The 15,972-nt window shown below is 34.7% G+C and overlaps 2 protein-coding genes across 2 annotated transcripts; one reads left to right on the top strand and one right to left on the bottom strand.

Moving 5' to 3' along the window:
* The first annotated feature begins 320 nt into the window (after positions 1 to 320).
* On the top strand, positions 321 to 11,125 carry NPC2 (non-specific phospholipase C2). The gene is made up of 4 exons (XM_068638491.2): positions 321 to 869; positions 1,224 to 1,831; positions 4,030 to 4,206; positions 10,568 to 11,125. Exons 1-4 carry the CDS (start codon positions 403 to 405, stop codon positions 10,876 to 10,878), a joined length of 1,563 nt encoding a protein of 520 aa, XP_068494592.1. The 5' UTR covers positions 321 to 402; the 3' UTR covers positions 10,879 to 11,125.
* A 260-nt stretch (positions 11,126 to 11,385) lies between these two features.
* Positions 11,386 to 15,579, bottom strand: LOC137831010 (hydroxyproline O-arabinosyltransferase PLENTY). The gene is made up of 8 exons (XM_068638492.2): positions 14,349 to 15,579; positions 13,071 to 13,138; positions 12,794 to 12,986; positions 12,619 to 12,716; positions 12,443 to 12,512; positions 12,285 to 12,356; positions 12,032 to 12,145; positions 11,386 to 11,623 (listed from the first exon to the last, which is right to left on the bottom strand). The coding sequence occupies exons 1-8, from the start codon at positions 14,757 to 14,759 to the stop codon at positions 11,552 to 11,554; spliced, it is 1,098 nt and encodes a 365-aa protein (XP_068494593.1). The 5' UTR covers positions 14,760 to 15,579; the 3' UTR covers positions 11,386 to 11,551.
* Positions 15,580 to 15,972: the final 393 nt, after the last annotated feature.

The following is a 15,972-nucleotide window of genomic DNA, read 5'->3' as shown; positions in this document are numbered from 1 at the left end:
GTGAGAATAAAGAGTGAGATTTCAACTAAGTTAATATTAACCGATCAGTTTAAGGAGTTTAAGGGTAATTAGAAAAAAGTGAAAAGTGAAAAGTTTTTGACAGAGAAGAAGGTGAGAAATTGTTAAGAAGTTACCTTAATAAAATATTAATATAAAAATAAATAAATTAAAAAAAATAAAGTGTATAAAAAAAAAGTTAAATGGAGAATGTCCTTTATTTATAAATACAGAAATATAAATAATAAAAATAAAATATTATAATAAAATAATAATTTATGAAATTAGAAATTGAATCTCACTCTCACCTACTCATAACTTCATATATATACACCTCATAATCTTCCCATTCCAAGAAATCCAAAATTCTCAAATCCCAAAACCTCGTTCTCTCAAACCAAACCAATGTGCTTCCAAAGATTTAACCATTTTCCGCTCTTCCTAACCTTTCTCCTCCTCAGCCACCATGCCACTCCAAGCCCCATCAAAACCGTCGTCGTTTTGGTAATGGAGAACCGCTCCTTTGACCACATGCTCGGCTGGATGAAGCGCCTCAACCCCGCCATCAACGGCGTCACCGGCTCCGAGTCCAACGCGCTCTCCGTCACCGACCCCAACTCCAAACGCTTTTTCTTCAAAGACCAGGCCCACTACGTCGACCCGGACCCGGGCCACTCCTTCCAGGCCATCCGCGAACAGATTTTCGGCTCCAACGACACCTCCACCTATCCGCCGCCCATGAACGGCTTCGCGCAGCAGGCCTTCTCCATGGACAACACCTCGCACATGTCACAGAACGTCATGAACGGCTTCATCCCCGACCTCGTGCCGGTCTACAAAACGCTCGTTTCGGAGTTCGCTGTTTTTGATAGGTTTCTCCCTTTCGTCCTCTTCCTAACCCCTTCCACTGCATGTGAATCTCTCTGCATTATCTCCATTTTTCTTGTTTGGTGAGGTGCCTTGATTAATGTGGATTTAAGTTAAGAAACTCCTTTTTCTCTTTCAATTTCACATTTCACCCTTTTTTTAATTGTTGATAAATCATTGAAATTAGTTGGAACTAGCTATTAATTTACTATTATAATTATTAATGAATTACACTTCAAAAGTAGCGAAAAAGATAAATATCTAGAGACAGCTACTTCACGTGTCATATTCACGCGTATATCATCGCCATCTTTTATTGTTTTAATTTTAAACCATGATTTCCATGTTCATGTTGATAGGTGGTTCGCCTCCGTGCCGGCCTCCACCCAGCCCAACCGTCTCTTCGTGCACTCGGCAACATCGGGCGGCGCCACCAGCAACGTGGCGGCGAAGCTGGCGGCCGGGTACCCGCAGCAAACGATCTTCGACAACGTGCACGAGGCAGGATTAGACTTCGGCATATACTACCAGAACATCCCCGCCACACTCTTCTACCGGAACCTTCGGAAGCTGAAGTACTTGCTGAAGTTCCACCTATACGACTTGTCCTTCAAGCTGCACGCCAAAGAGGGGAAGCTGCCGAGCTACACTGTGGTGGAGCAGCGGTACATGGACACTAAGGTGCTCCCCGCCAATGATGATCACCCATCGCACGATGTGTACCAGGGGCAGATGTTTGTGAAGGAGGTGTATGAGACGCTGAGGGCGAGCCCCCAGTGGAACGAAACCCTCTTTCTCATCACTTACGATGAGCATGGAGGGTTTTACGATCACGTGCCTACCCCCGCGCGTGGGGTGCCGAGTCCTGATGGGATTGTGGGCCCCGAACCGTTTAACTTCACTTTTAATAGGTTGGGAGTGAGGGTCCCCACCATTGCTATATCGCCTTGGATTCAGAAGGGTACAGGTATGTGATCACAAACTAAACCAAATGATCCCCTTTGTTCATCTCTATGCATTTGCATTGCACATGTGATTAAATATTATAATATGTTAGATTTATAACAAAAATATTCAGGTATTACGTAAGGTTATTTTTAACAGCGAAAATTAATTATAATTTAACTTGAAGATGGAGATAATAGAAAATATATTAAAGGAAATAGACAATTTAAAGAATGATATAGACATAACGAAGGTAGCTTGAGATAATTTTTTTAACTAATTTGAGAATATTTTTTTATTGGTTGAAATTTATTAAAAGTTATACAAAATTATGGGTTTCCCGTTTTATTTCATAATTTTTTTTATCATGATTTAGTACTTTTTAATAAATTCTATCCAATAAAAGATAATTATTTTTTTATCTATTCTGCATATATAATTTGTGTTAAAATAAAGTTAATAATTGATGATAAATAAAATTTTATTATATAAATATACGTGTATATATGTACTAAAGTAGTATTTTATTCTAATATATAAATATTTTAATTGTATTTTTATTTTTAGATTTGTACATAAAATATGTTTTTATTTTATTTTTTGATTTCATTGTTGAAAAACTGAATGATATATGTAGTATTTATCTAAGTCACATCTTGTTTACTGTGAGTTATTTTGACATGTATGGATTCTACTTTTTTTCTCTCTGTCTATTCTTATCCTGTCCACAAAATTATTATATCTAAGATACCATCTTGCATTCTAGTATGAACAGTGTATGGGCTTTTCTCTATGATACACTTAATGACTTATCATCTTGGGCACATACATGTTTTCAGACAGCACTATTAATATGACGATTTATTGCTCAACAAACTTGTAAGAGAAGAATACTAATATCTTAGATTCTCTTCTCACACTTTCCATGCACAACCCCTCATCTGCCTTCACATGTGGTGCCTTCATGATCTTAATAAAATAACTTGCTTAAGTTAGGCACGACTCATCAATCACAAGCTCACACGGAAAAAAATAATTTTCACACTAACTTTGAAAACAGACCATACACGTAAAGTGTGATGTGGTGTGCTGAGTGGGACCTTTTACTTTTTTGGTCTCTATCTTCAGTTGTCAAAGAGTAGAGTGTGAAACCTCATTACTATGAGTAGAGTGTGAATATTTCCCAAATCACACACCCCCACAAGCAAGAAACTGACCTTTGATTTTATGTTGGTTCATTATGTTTAAGCAATGTAGTTGCCAATGTCTTAAAGCAAAACCAAGGAGCAATAATGCTGGGATATTATTATGGATTGGTTTACTTACTGATAAGGCTCATAAATGGGTTATCTGAGGTGTTTTGGGTGGATTAATATATCACTTTTGAATTATAAGTTGATAATTCACTATGTGTTGTAGGCGAAGATTAAAAAAACAAAAAAAAACTTCAAGTGGGTTGAAATTTGTATTCTTGTATTGTTGAAAAGATAAAAAAAGGTCATATAAATTGACAAGGCTTGGGCAGGCTCAAGCACCTGCGTTTTTCAAGTACAAAGATTTATGCTGAAGCTGAAAGCCAAAATGTGAAAGAAATTGATTTTTGATGCCTTACAGGAAATAAATTATCCTTTAGTTGGTTAGTGACATGTTGCCAGGGAGGAAACTTCAAGGCTCTGTCATGAATTCAGGACAAATTTTAGATGGTTAATAAATTTGATCATAATAATTGCTTAAATTATAAGGTACATTCTTTATTCAAGTCAATTTTTTATTCATATATAATAAAAATGTAAATTAATTTTGACTTGGAAAAAAATATTCTTATAATAATAAATAATAATAAAAAATAATAACAAAAAAGGGAGAGTCATGACGTAACGTTTTGTCTCAATGACGGTTGATCATGGGTTTGAATCTAGAAACAACCATTTTGTATTTGTAGGATGAGACTACATAGAATGACCCTCTCTTGTATTTCTGTATATCAAGGAGCCTTCTTGGCACTGAGGTACATTGTTTTTGTTTATATAAATTTTAGAAATTATAATTAATGAATTAATGAAGCAACATATGAGTAAACAGTGTATGAAGCATTTTTTTTTCTCAAACTAACATTATATTGGACAATTTTAGTGTCACTTGAATTGAATGGAACCAGTGAATCTCATAATGAATTATTGAAAACTGTACAAGATTTTCTGATTTGTTATGGTGATACAGTTGTTCATGGGCCAAATGGGTCACCAACTTCTACATCCGAATATGAACACTCATCCATTTCAGCAACAGTGAAAAAGCTCTTCAATTTGCCTTCATTTCTGACCAAGAGAGATGCTTGGGCTGGAACCTTTGAGGGCATTGTTCAGACAAGAACAGAACCAAGGACAGATTGCCCAGGTTAGTATCCTTGATAAACTAATTAGACTACAATCACATTTATGTATCAACAAGCAACAAATTTCCCTTTTTAAATTATTGAACAAATACTAATCACTTATCATTCATGTTTATGCCTATGAGAAAAAATGTAATTTAACAAGGACTATAAATTTGCAATAGGTTTAAAACCGAATCTAATACCTTTGACCTGCATCTTATTTTTCAACTTATATATATAATTTGGGCATGGCATAAATAATAATAAATGTGAATAAGAAGATTTACATGAAAATACATATTGTTATGCATTGATGTCTTTGAATCAAAGTACAAAATCAAACTAAAAGTTAATCTATATAACTATACATACGAGTTTACAAAAGAAAAAAAGGACAAAGATCTTTCCAAAAGATAAATAAGCAACTCCTGAGTTGCATGAAACTTAAAAGTTACTTCATACAATATAATTCACTGTATTGTGCAAGTTCCTCAGATAAACAGGAACTGTTTATCTTCTCAGATAAAACCGAAAATTAGAACTAGCAGTAAACTCTAGGAGAACAGGGTATCAAAAATATGAGAAAACGTGAAAGTCACTATATTTTTGGAGTAAGCTTGAGACCCTATTTATAGAGGAAGAAGAACCCAACCCAACCGCCAAAATGGAACCGTTCCATGAGACTGACAGCCACAATCAGAGGAGACCGTTGGAAAAGGGGGGAGACCGCCGGAAACGGAGGAGGAACATGGAACATGGACTTGCAACGTTCCAGATATTTGTTCCGATCTCAATGGCACCAGGTCTAGAACCGAATTTGAAGGCAAACAAGAAACCAATGTTATCGGAAAATCTGCCGTAGATTCTTCCCTGGCGTTCTTCTGCAACGTTTTGAGATTTCTGCAACTTCTACTTTGGCTTTTGCATGTTCATCTGGAATTTGTAAAACTATGTGAGATTAACTTAACAAGTAATAAAATACCATTAAGTAAGCTTATATTAGACTATTTCATAAGTTGGTATTTCAAAAAGCAATGAAATCATATTTTAAATATATCTAAGTAATTAGATTTAACTCAAGAAATATTAAGGTGTGCTCTTCTCTAAAAATCTTTTTCACTTTTCTTTTTCCATCCTATTGGCATAATGTTAGCTCAAACATTATGAGAGGCGTCTCTCTCCTCTGTACTATGAATTCCTGATACTTATACTCTCCTTGGGGAATTCGAACTGGACTCTCATATCCTTGCAGAGTTATTTAGCTCAAACATTATGAGAGGTGTCTCTCTCCTCTGTACTATGAATTCCTGATACTTATATCCTTGCAGAGTTATTCGTAGACAGAGATATGAATGCTCTGAATGGTATGTTTTCTACAAACATACTTGTCAATTTCTTTTCTCAATGCTCCTTTAGCCTACAACAAGTTGATTATCTAGGCCACATTGTTTAAGGACAAGGAGTAGCAATGGATAAAGACAATGTACAAGCAGTTTTACAGTGGCCTGTACCACAAAATCTTAAACAACTACGAGGATTCCAAGGCTTAACTGAGTACTACAAAAAATTCATTAAGTTCGATGCAGTAATTGCAGCTCCCTTAATAGATTTACTGAAAAGGATAAATCTCTATGGAGACCGGATGCCAACAAAGCTTTCTCCAAGCTCAAAACTGCAATTACAAAAGCACCAGTTTTAGCCTTACTAGAATTTTCAAAACCTTTCACTCTGGAAACTGATGCTTCAGGAGTGGATAACGGTGTTGTTTTGATTCAAGATCAACATCCTATTGCTTATTTTTCTAAAAGGCTCATAGATAGAATGCAAAGACAGTCAGCTTACAGAAGGGAGTTTTTTGCTATCATGGAGGCTATAGCAACATTCAGACATTATCTACTTGGCCACTAGTTCATTATAAAAACGGACAGAAGAGCCTAAGATCACTCACTGATCAAGCTGTCCACACACCAGAACAACAAAACTGGTTGCAAAAGTTGATAAGTGGACATTCAGGATTCACAAGAACCTTAAAGAGACTTGTGACACAGTTCTACTAGCAAGGTATGCATGCTGATGTAAAGGAGTATGTGCATAATTGTTTAATTTGTTAACAAACTAAACATGATTCAGCCCTACCATCTGGGTTACTACAACCGTTGCCAATTTCGAAGCAAACATGGGAGGATGTGGCCATGGATTTTGTTGGAGATTCCACATCAAACTAGAAATTAGAGCATTTCATAGTATATAAGTGGGTGCAACAACACTTTGCATCTATTAAGAAATGGACTTTGCACCAATTTCAAAGTGGTACCACTTTATAAGTGGGTGCAAAGTGTTATAAGGTTGAGTTAGGCTTAAAGTCAATTTCTTAATAGATTTTATCACCAACCTTCCCTCTTCAAAATGGGCACACTATTATTATGGTGGTTAGTGATAGGCTTTCCAAATATGCACACTTGGTTAGTTTAAAAGCTGACTTCAATAGTAAGCAAGTGGCTGAGTTGTTTGTGAAAAACATTGTCAAGTTACATGGGTTTCCAAAATTCATAATTTCTGATCGAGATAAGGTGTTTACGAGCCAATTTTGGCAACATTTGTTTAAGCTGAGTGGTATCACTTTGAAATTGGCGGCATTGAACAAATGCATTGAAATGTATCTACAGTGCTTTACATATGACAATCCTAAGAAATGGTCTAAACTATTACATGGGCAGAATTTTGTTACAACACTTCCTTCCATTACAACACCGGCATAACACCCTTCAAATCCATTTATGATAGAGAACCCCCACAAATAATTAGATATACCATCAACAACCGAGATCCCACTAATGTGTAGGAACTACTCGTCCAGAGTGATGCCACAATCATCAAACTCATGGTAAATTTACAAAAGACACAACAACACATGAAGAAAGAGGCGGATAAAAGACGAAAACCAGTGCAATTAGAAATTGGTGATATGGTATTGGTGAAACTTGAACCTTATAGAGAACATTATGTATTGCTAAGAAAGAATCAGAAGTTTAAACTTCGATATTTCGGACCATTTCCTTTAGCATCAGAAGTTTAAACTTCGATATTTCGGACCATTTCCTATAATTGAGAAGATTGGGGAAGTAGCTTAAAAACTCCTTTTGCCTCCTACAAAAATTCATCCTATTCATCTTGTCTTTCATTGTTCCCAGCTGAAATTGTGTAAAGGTTATAATGTTCAACCATATGTCTCATTACCCATTACAAATTCAGACATAGGTTCGGTGTTGCAACTGGAAGCCATATTACAAAACAGAATCATTAGGAATCAACAACAAGTGCAACAACTCGAAGACAACCAAGCAATGTGTGAGGATAACATGGCTCTGAAGCAAGGTTTTCCAGAATTCAAACCTTGAGGACAAGGTTTCTTTTAAAGGGGAAGGTAATGTAACAAACATAACTGTGAAATTACCAAGAATAGTGGAAACATGGAAAAGGGACACGTGGTAGGCAATGAAAGAAAGAGATGCAGTGCTCGGCCCAGAATAACCAATTCCAAGCTGGTGGATTTTGAGTGGTCCAAGCATTAGTATTTAAGGTAGATAGTGGAGAGAGAAAGGGGGATGATTGTATTTTTTCTCTTTCTACTACTCAGAACCGTCTACAATATTCAGACGTTCCCTTTCTGAAGAATTTGATATGTTTTTCTTTTTGTGCGTGTCACCTTCTTTCTTACACACATTTCTCTGTTGCTCTGTTCAGTTAAGATTTTATTCAATCTGTTTTGTTAAGATTTTATTTTGGGTAAGAATAATATCATTCACCCCAAACTCAGATTCATTTCTTCTACGTAATCCTAAACCTTTGAGATCCACTGTGACTGCAAACAATGCTCTTTAAAATCTTTGCTGCCTTCTTTGGTGTTTTGTAATTGACATTGCCTCCACCAAAGACATCAAGAATAGGCTGTGTCTGTCATGAGTCCACCAAGAAAGGTGCACATATGATCATAATTATGAAGCCCATGGTTAGGACACTTCCTAAGTAAGTCTTGGAATCTCTCCAAATCCTCTGCCACTCACTGATTCATCAACCTTTTGGACAAAAATATTAATGGCAAACTTGACCTGTTTAACCTTCTCAGGAAGGGAAAGACATTAGTTGACCAAGTCCTCCCACGTGGTTAAAGTGTTGGGTGGAAATGGTTACAACCAATAATTTGCTTTCCCTCTGAGAAAAAAATGGGAAATTATCAATCTGATAGTGATAGTGTCATCTAGCACACCTTGATATTGTATTGTGTTGCAAATCATGATGAATTCCTTAAGGTGCGCATGAGGATATTCATTACTTCCAATAGAGAACTGCCTTCATCATACCAGATTCTACAATGTTAATTTGATAAGTGCTTGATAGTGACGAGTCTTGCAATACTTGACGATTCTACACATGAATTTCTAGCCGAATTTTTGTTCCTTTTTTTCTTTATCTTACACATCCCTTTTATATGTGTTTCTCTCCTCCTTCTGTATCGGTCATATTTTTAGTCTTTCTTCAACATTCAACATTGAATGTCGATTACATATTCAATGTCAATATCCGGTTTTTGAGCTGTTTTAACATGAGAAAAAAACAACAGGGTTACTGTATTTAATGTTTATTTAAGATTATTTTCAGATTGGTTTTTATCCTATCCATATAAGTATCTTTTGTTGGAATTGCTCTTCTGCCATAGTTTGAAACATAGAGCTTGTAATCCACAAGCGATCTCTTTCCCTTCGTTGGAGTGCTCGGACCCTTCTAGTGGTCTTCTCGATTTCAGGACCAAGGAAATATTCAACCATTACGGATCTAGCTTAGATACAATTAGAGTTATTTCGAGAAAAAAAAAATCAGTGAGATATAATTAACAAATAATAAATAAAAATTCCAACTAATTAAAAAATTTAAAATACTTACCAAACCCCAAAAAAATTATTATGGACAAAATAATCAATTAAATAATTATAATTCTATGACGCAAGTTTCCAGGGCAATTAACTTGACGGTTCTGTCAAGCTTACCAATTTGTAGCTAGTAAATTGAAGTCCAAATATCAAATCCACAAATACTTGCTATATAACTTCTCATTAAGAAGAAATTAATTATGGGATTTTTGAATAAAAGAGCAAAAATAAAAACAACATTTTATATAATAAAAGGATAGAGAGTTAAATAAAAATTTCAGGTATGTGGAATAAGAGCAATGACTAAATAGATGACTCAAAATTTAGAATAAGAAACTAAATATACGGATACAACTGATAAAAGAGTTGTCAGTGATTAATTTCACTATCCTTTCCCATCTAAGTCTTTTTTTTTTCTTTAGGCCAACAAGTTCAATCATGGAGTTAATTCAATAATCCATAAAATTGATTTTAACTCGGTTCATTGGTGAGAAAAGACTTAAGTTACTTAAGGAAGATCAAATTCTCAATGAGGTTACCATTATTTAAGGTTGAGGACTTCCAGTTTACTTGGTGATTCCTACCTCCATTCCACAGTTGTAGGGTGTATCACGGTTTTATCTAGATCATAATTTTAAAAAGGCTTTTTCAATCACAATTAAAATTATGAATTTGAAATCATAATTTTGTTAGCTAGGCCAAACAAACACTAAAAACAAAGTAGAAAATGAACCGAATAACTAAATAATGTTAAAAGGGATAAAATAAATTACATGAGTCAAATGGTTTCCTCTAACAATAAGGGGGTTTAACTGCTATGGCTTCACAATGGCACAAAGACTAAAGAAAAGAACTAAGAGATCAGAATAAACAAATATTTTGATGTGTGTTAGTGGCCTTTTTCATCTCAACCTGCTCTCAAAGTGTTTCCTTTGGCGACATGGGTACATGTTGCCATAATTGTTGGAAAACTTGAGTATATATTCTAAGACTTCTTAGGCGAGTAGAGCGAGAATCTTGGGTTCTATTTTTTTTACCAAAATCTTATTTTCTTGAAAACAAATGTAACATCACAATAAAAAAAAAGAAAAAATGGATTCGAACTAACAACTATTAAAAAAAGCAACAAATAAGAACCATAAATGTCTAAATATAAGTAAAAAAATAAGATCAAAATATATCAATATCAATATTTTACATTTATCACATTGGAAATAAAACAGAAGTAAAATTTATTTCAAATTTAATTTTTTTATACCTTTTAATCCAAACATAAGAAGAGAGAAAAAGTGATAGACTTGGTTGATTACAAGCACTTCACTTTCCTGTTACACTTGGTTCTTAAATTCTATAACCTTTGAATGCTCACACGAAACAGGAAGTAGAGGCAAATGACATTCACGACTGCATATTTTACACTTTGTTGATTCCTGCTGGTGTTATTTTGGTGCAGAGAAACTTCCAACCCCAGTAAAGATCAGGGAGGGAGGGCCTAATGAAGATGCCCAGATGAGTGAATTTCAGCAGGAATTGATCCAACTTGCAGCAGTGCTTAAAGGAGATAATATCCTCACTAGTTTTCCAGGTAAAATAGGGAAGGACATGACTGTTAAACAAGGGAAATATTACATGGATGATGCAGTTAGAAGGTTCTTTGAAGCAGGGCGTTATGCAAAGAAAATGGGAGTGAATGAAGAACATATAGTCCAGATGAAGCCTTCTTTGACTACGAGATCATCCAAATCACCAAACAGAAACCCTTAGAAATATAATAAAGCATGTAGATAAAGAAATGAAAGCAATCATTCTAATGCATATAAAAACATCTATACATAGTTGGAAAAGAGCCATGTGGTTTATTTATAAATATGGACAACTTTTATGGTATCCATTTATTTCTCAGATTCTCTCTTATTTTCTAAGGCATTGTAGAAATCTCCACTGACCAATATCTAAAGGATATGAAGTTGAGTACATAAGTTATAATAGACTTCATGCTTGATGGTTGGGTCACTTGTATTTTTATCACAGCATTTGGAGTCTTTTTTTGTTTTATAAAAAAGATGTGACTTTCTTAGTTCCTTGCATTAAATTTAACGGACAACTGATCATGCTCATTGTAAATCACTACCACTTCCTATTAATTTTTCTTAAACATGCTCATTGGAAATCACTACCACTTTGAACTGAGATGTATAGTGCACATATATACTATCACTCAGTTCAAAACTTTGGGTGGTTACTTTCATTTTCCTTTTTCATTGCAGATTTGGTACATTGAACTGTAAATATAATATTGTGATAATAAGTTGTTTCCATTAGTCACAGTTCTTCTCAGGGTGAAACAAGCCTATTCTTATGTAATCCGAATTGTTGGTTCTCGTATAGTAGCCACTAGCATGAGGGGCCAAAGGATTTGTGGTTTATTTTCTATTCCTTAGCTTCTATTTAATGAATCCCATTTAGGTATGTTAGCAGTAGCCTCATTGACCATCTTTATAAGCTGCACCTGCAAATGATCATCACAGTATCTATTAGCTGCCAAAACTAGCAACCGCAAAATGACCATAGTATAAATAAAGCTTCAAATAAAAAAATTGTAATTTTAGAGGTTGATGAAAACTTTGTAGTATCAGCTTAAAACTCTAGAAAACACTTAAAAAGGTTTGAAACACCACCAAATTTTGCCATTTAATTGATTTTCCAAAGTCTCAGCCATTGGAACTACATGTTGCATATATGTCACAGCAGAAGAATTAAATAGAAAGAAATATTATTTCATTTATAAAAGTTAGCCATGCTGCAAAAAATATCTATAACACACCAAAACAAAAAGGTTAAATGCAATTTCAAATTGCAAAGATGCACATTCAACTGAAACTTTGTTTTCTTTGAAAATTTGTAGACTAGGACATACCACACTTTCAGGAACTCCAGGAGGGGGTAAGGAAAGGTTTTTTGGTGGAGGACCTGAGAGATACGATCTCTTGTTAAAATGCCATTCTCCAATCTTCCCATATGTCAATTCCCCCTGAATGGATAAGTAATAGGAGTAAATAACTCATGCAACAAGCAAAGTTAAACTTGTAAGACTCTAATTTTGCACATGAATCAAGGACAGCACATTCTTGCAACTTTAATATAAAATAGAAAAGAAGAAATCAACTCACCTTTAAATTGTAGTCACATGCATAAGTATAATGGATTATAAACTTGTTCCCAACATCTAAGTCCCATGGTGGCTGCAACATTTCAATCATGCATGCCATTAACTTCAATGCTGCTTCCTTAAGAAAAGATGCAATTCCTCATTCACAAATAAACAAACCTGGAGCATGAAGTTATCATGAAGAATATGCCGTACACCGTGCAATGCTGATGCCACAGCGTATGCATACCTGAATTCAACAAAGGAATTGAAGCAGAAATGACTACTGACAAGTGCCTGGTCAAAAAAGGATAACTGAAGTAAAAGCTCTAGAAAGTTTATGCAGTACCACTCACATTTCAAGTACCCATCCAAATGTTTCATCAGTTTCTTGATCATCTTTCATTTGTAGGGAAACATTCACCCATGTGGGAGCTATTTCCTCCAGCAATGACTGATGTTAAAAAAATCAGTGCCTCTATGGAAGCTATCATGCTTTATAATAACTATAATAGTTGGTTGAAAATTCACCTTCTGAATGATTACAGGAGAATTGCCAATGGGATCAATATCTGTAATAGCCTCAGGGTAGAATTTCCTAATTATTTTTTCATGTTTATCTGGTCTTATATAGAAAAATGGATACCCTGCTGGTTGGTTTCCATTAGCCAAATTAGGCAAAGGTTTTACAAATATGTGGTCAGGTTCTGCCATCAAAATATATCTGCATCAATCATGAAATGCCTTGTTGTTAAGTTTTTTTACTGAAGAGCATAACATCCTAGAAAACCAGAATAAAGAAACTTACTCTTCCTCAACATTTGCTTTCTCCAGCCACTGAACAAAAGCCCATGGCCTATTCATGACAACATAGCCCTGAACAAAAATAAACAGACAAGTTTTTTTGAGACATCAATTCAATAGTAAGGAATACTAAAAAACTATCACAAATAACGAAATTGGTGATAAACTTTCAAGTGGAGTTAATTGATTCACGTATCTGACCACTTTGTTGTAATTATATTCTGCAAAAGGATTTGAAATGTACAATAGTATTTAAATGCACAGAAACATGAGTCAAGCTACTAGTGCGTCAGCTGAATAAAGTTATTTTTTCTCTTAAATAAGATGATTTAATTAACTAAGCCAACAACATCGAATGCTGATTGCACGTGAAATATGAATCAAAATGAAGATTAGCGAAATTCAGGTTGCAAAAAGCACCTCACATTTAATATTAAAGCTTTTAAGCTGGTGTTTTAGTGTCACCTTGGGTGAAAAACTTCAATATCTGCTTATAGATTGATACTTTCTGAAAAAAACGCATGGTAAACATGCAAAAAATGGAAAGATGCCCTTTTAGTCTAACTTTACCTAAAAGTATATCATCAACCAGGTAAGAGAGAGGGAGAGATTAAAGTTGCAAACTTTTTTATGAAGGATAAAAACAAAAAAATCTAAGAGTGGGGGCACATCTCTTCAGATTATTTCATTAAAGAATGGCACTTCATATCAAGGCAAGACAAATTTCCTCAAAAGTTTCAGAAAAATCAAACTCTTACAGTGAGAAGAATGGTAACAATCATTTAGATAACAAGGAAGTGATCTGGTAGGTACTTGTTTATACTGATCTGTCTTATTACCCGTCAGGATATTTAACTTCCTCTTCTCTATGAATCCTTCCAGACAGCTGAAATTGCTAAATACGTGTATATTACTTAACACAAACATTCCAAGAGATTCAAATGCACTATTTCAACCAAACAAAGAACTATCCTATAACAAAAACAATGAAAGTTTGGCTATACTATTAGCTTGGTCCCTGTGGTTGTCTCTACTATAAGTTTTACACCCTACACAGGATTTTTTGTAGAGATAATATTCGTCACTACCAGAAAGTCTTCTATGAAATTAGTGAGGAGCCAAAAGTTAGGCCGACATGCATGTGTGTAGAGACCAAAACTTACAGTTATTTTACACAGGAACTAAAACTTCATACTATAAGGATGAAGTGAATAATTTAAGTTAAGAGTTACATAGGTTAAAAAGATAATAATTCAGACAGAAGAAGATGAAAATATTGTACCCTATCCAAGCCTGCAGGAAGTGGATCAACCACAAAAGTAGGAATCTCATCCATCAACTGGTCTGGCCTTCCTGAATGCACTATTCTGGTGAACTTTCCCATGTCTGATCCAGGCATGTCTTTTACCTTCTTATACCAGTAGTACATTATCCGGCATTGCCATTGGCTATAAGATGCATCAGTTGCAGTCACCACAACATGGAATTTTGAACGGGAATTTGCTAATATCATCATCTTTCCAGGCATCCTGATAACAGGATCAAGAAACCCCAACTCATCTGCTACCCAGCTTCCACCCTTACGGTGCTTGATCATAAATACCAAATTGTAAATGACAAAGAAAAAGGCAAGAACCATAACAAGGAGCACAAGTAGTGACTTTGCACTTGCCTTGTTTTTTCTCACAATCATTTTTAAATTCTTGACTTATTCTGTTATTCAAATACGAATCTCTAAAGCTCCAAAACTGAACCCAATTCAATTCAGCTGCTAATTAGACCCCATTCACACCAACTAAAGCTAACCAAAATATAAGTCCTATTCATAAAAATGTACACAATTGAAATAACTCCTTGCTCAAGTGTTGTTGTCACTGGTGATTTGTACAGAATAAAAAGTCCTAGAAACTGAAAGCCATGTAAAGATAAGAACACAAGCCCATACTAGAAGTAGAATAAAATTTCACATAAAAGCCTGATGTCCTACTCAAATTCAAGGTAATCCAGTGGAAGAAGTTTGTTTGAATCATAAAACGAGACAGAAGGAAACTTTGGACATAAGAAATGAGAAAAATAGCTTGAAGCAAAAAAGCAACCGATAGAAAAAGACTGGTACTTTGAACAGTGGCAACATGTCCAAGCTAAGCTAGAACCAAAAGGGAAGTTTTGAACTTTGAAGAGATTGCTATAACTAGCTTTGTGGACTCCAAAGCTGAATACTCTATACTACATGCATGCACTGAGAGAAAGTGGAGTTGGCAGGGAATGAAGATGGTACAATAAGAGGGATGTGGAAGCAGTGTGGTCAGTGTTCAATATTGAGCATGAATGAGAGTGACACCCCAAAAGATGAAAAGATCAAGGGTTGCTGATTAGGACTGTCTGGACTCAAATCTTGGTAAGAAACATTCCATTTTGTCTGCATCAGAATCAAAGCAAATTATTGTGAATATTCAAAAGGAATTCTCCACTTCAGGAGCAAGTGGATGCCATTGCCATTCATAGGTGTAACTGTGTACCAGCACCAAGCCCTGTAGTTACTTTTCTTTTGTCTTTTGGCTCAACTTGCAACTTTTCTGCCAGGTTGTTCCTTGTTAATCATGAATTTTAAAATAATCTTTTTAACTTTCTCAATTAGAAAAGTATTAGTATAATGCTTTTAAGAATAAACAAGAACCATCACCATAAAACTATTATACTAATACTTTTAAAAATTGTACTTCCTGGTATAATTATAATTGATTAAATTACAATTAGTAATTAATTATACTTTTTTTTATCTATTTTAAATACTTTTTAAAATATTAGTCTTAGATATAAGAGTTTATATATACATATTAACCTGGAAACTCAATTCTCCGTAACTAAAAAAAAAAATAGTTTTAACGGAAATTTTTTTTACATTA

Source organism: Phaseolus vulgaris, chromosome 6, assembly GCF_051622355.1.
Source record: "Phaseolus vulgaris cultivar YP4 chromosome 6, ASM5162235v1, whole genome shotgun sequence".
NCBI classification, from domain to species: domain Eukaryota; kingdom Viridiplantae; phylum Streptophyta; class Magnoliopsida; order Fabales; family Fabaceae; genus Phaseolus; species Phaseolus vulgaris.
Note: the sequence above shows the minus strand (reverse complement) of the source record. Positions and strands in the feature narration are given on the sequence as shown.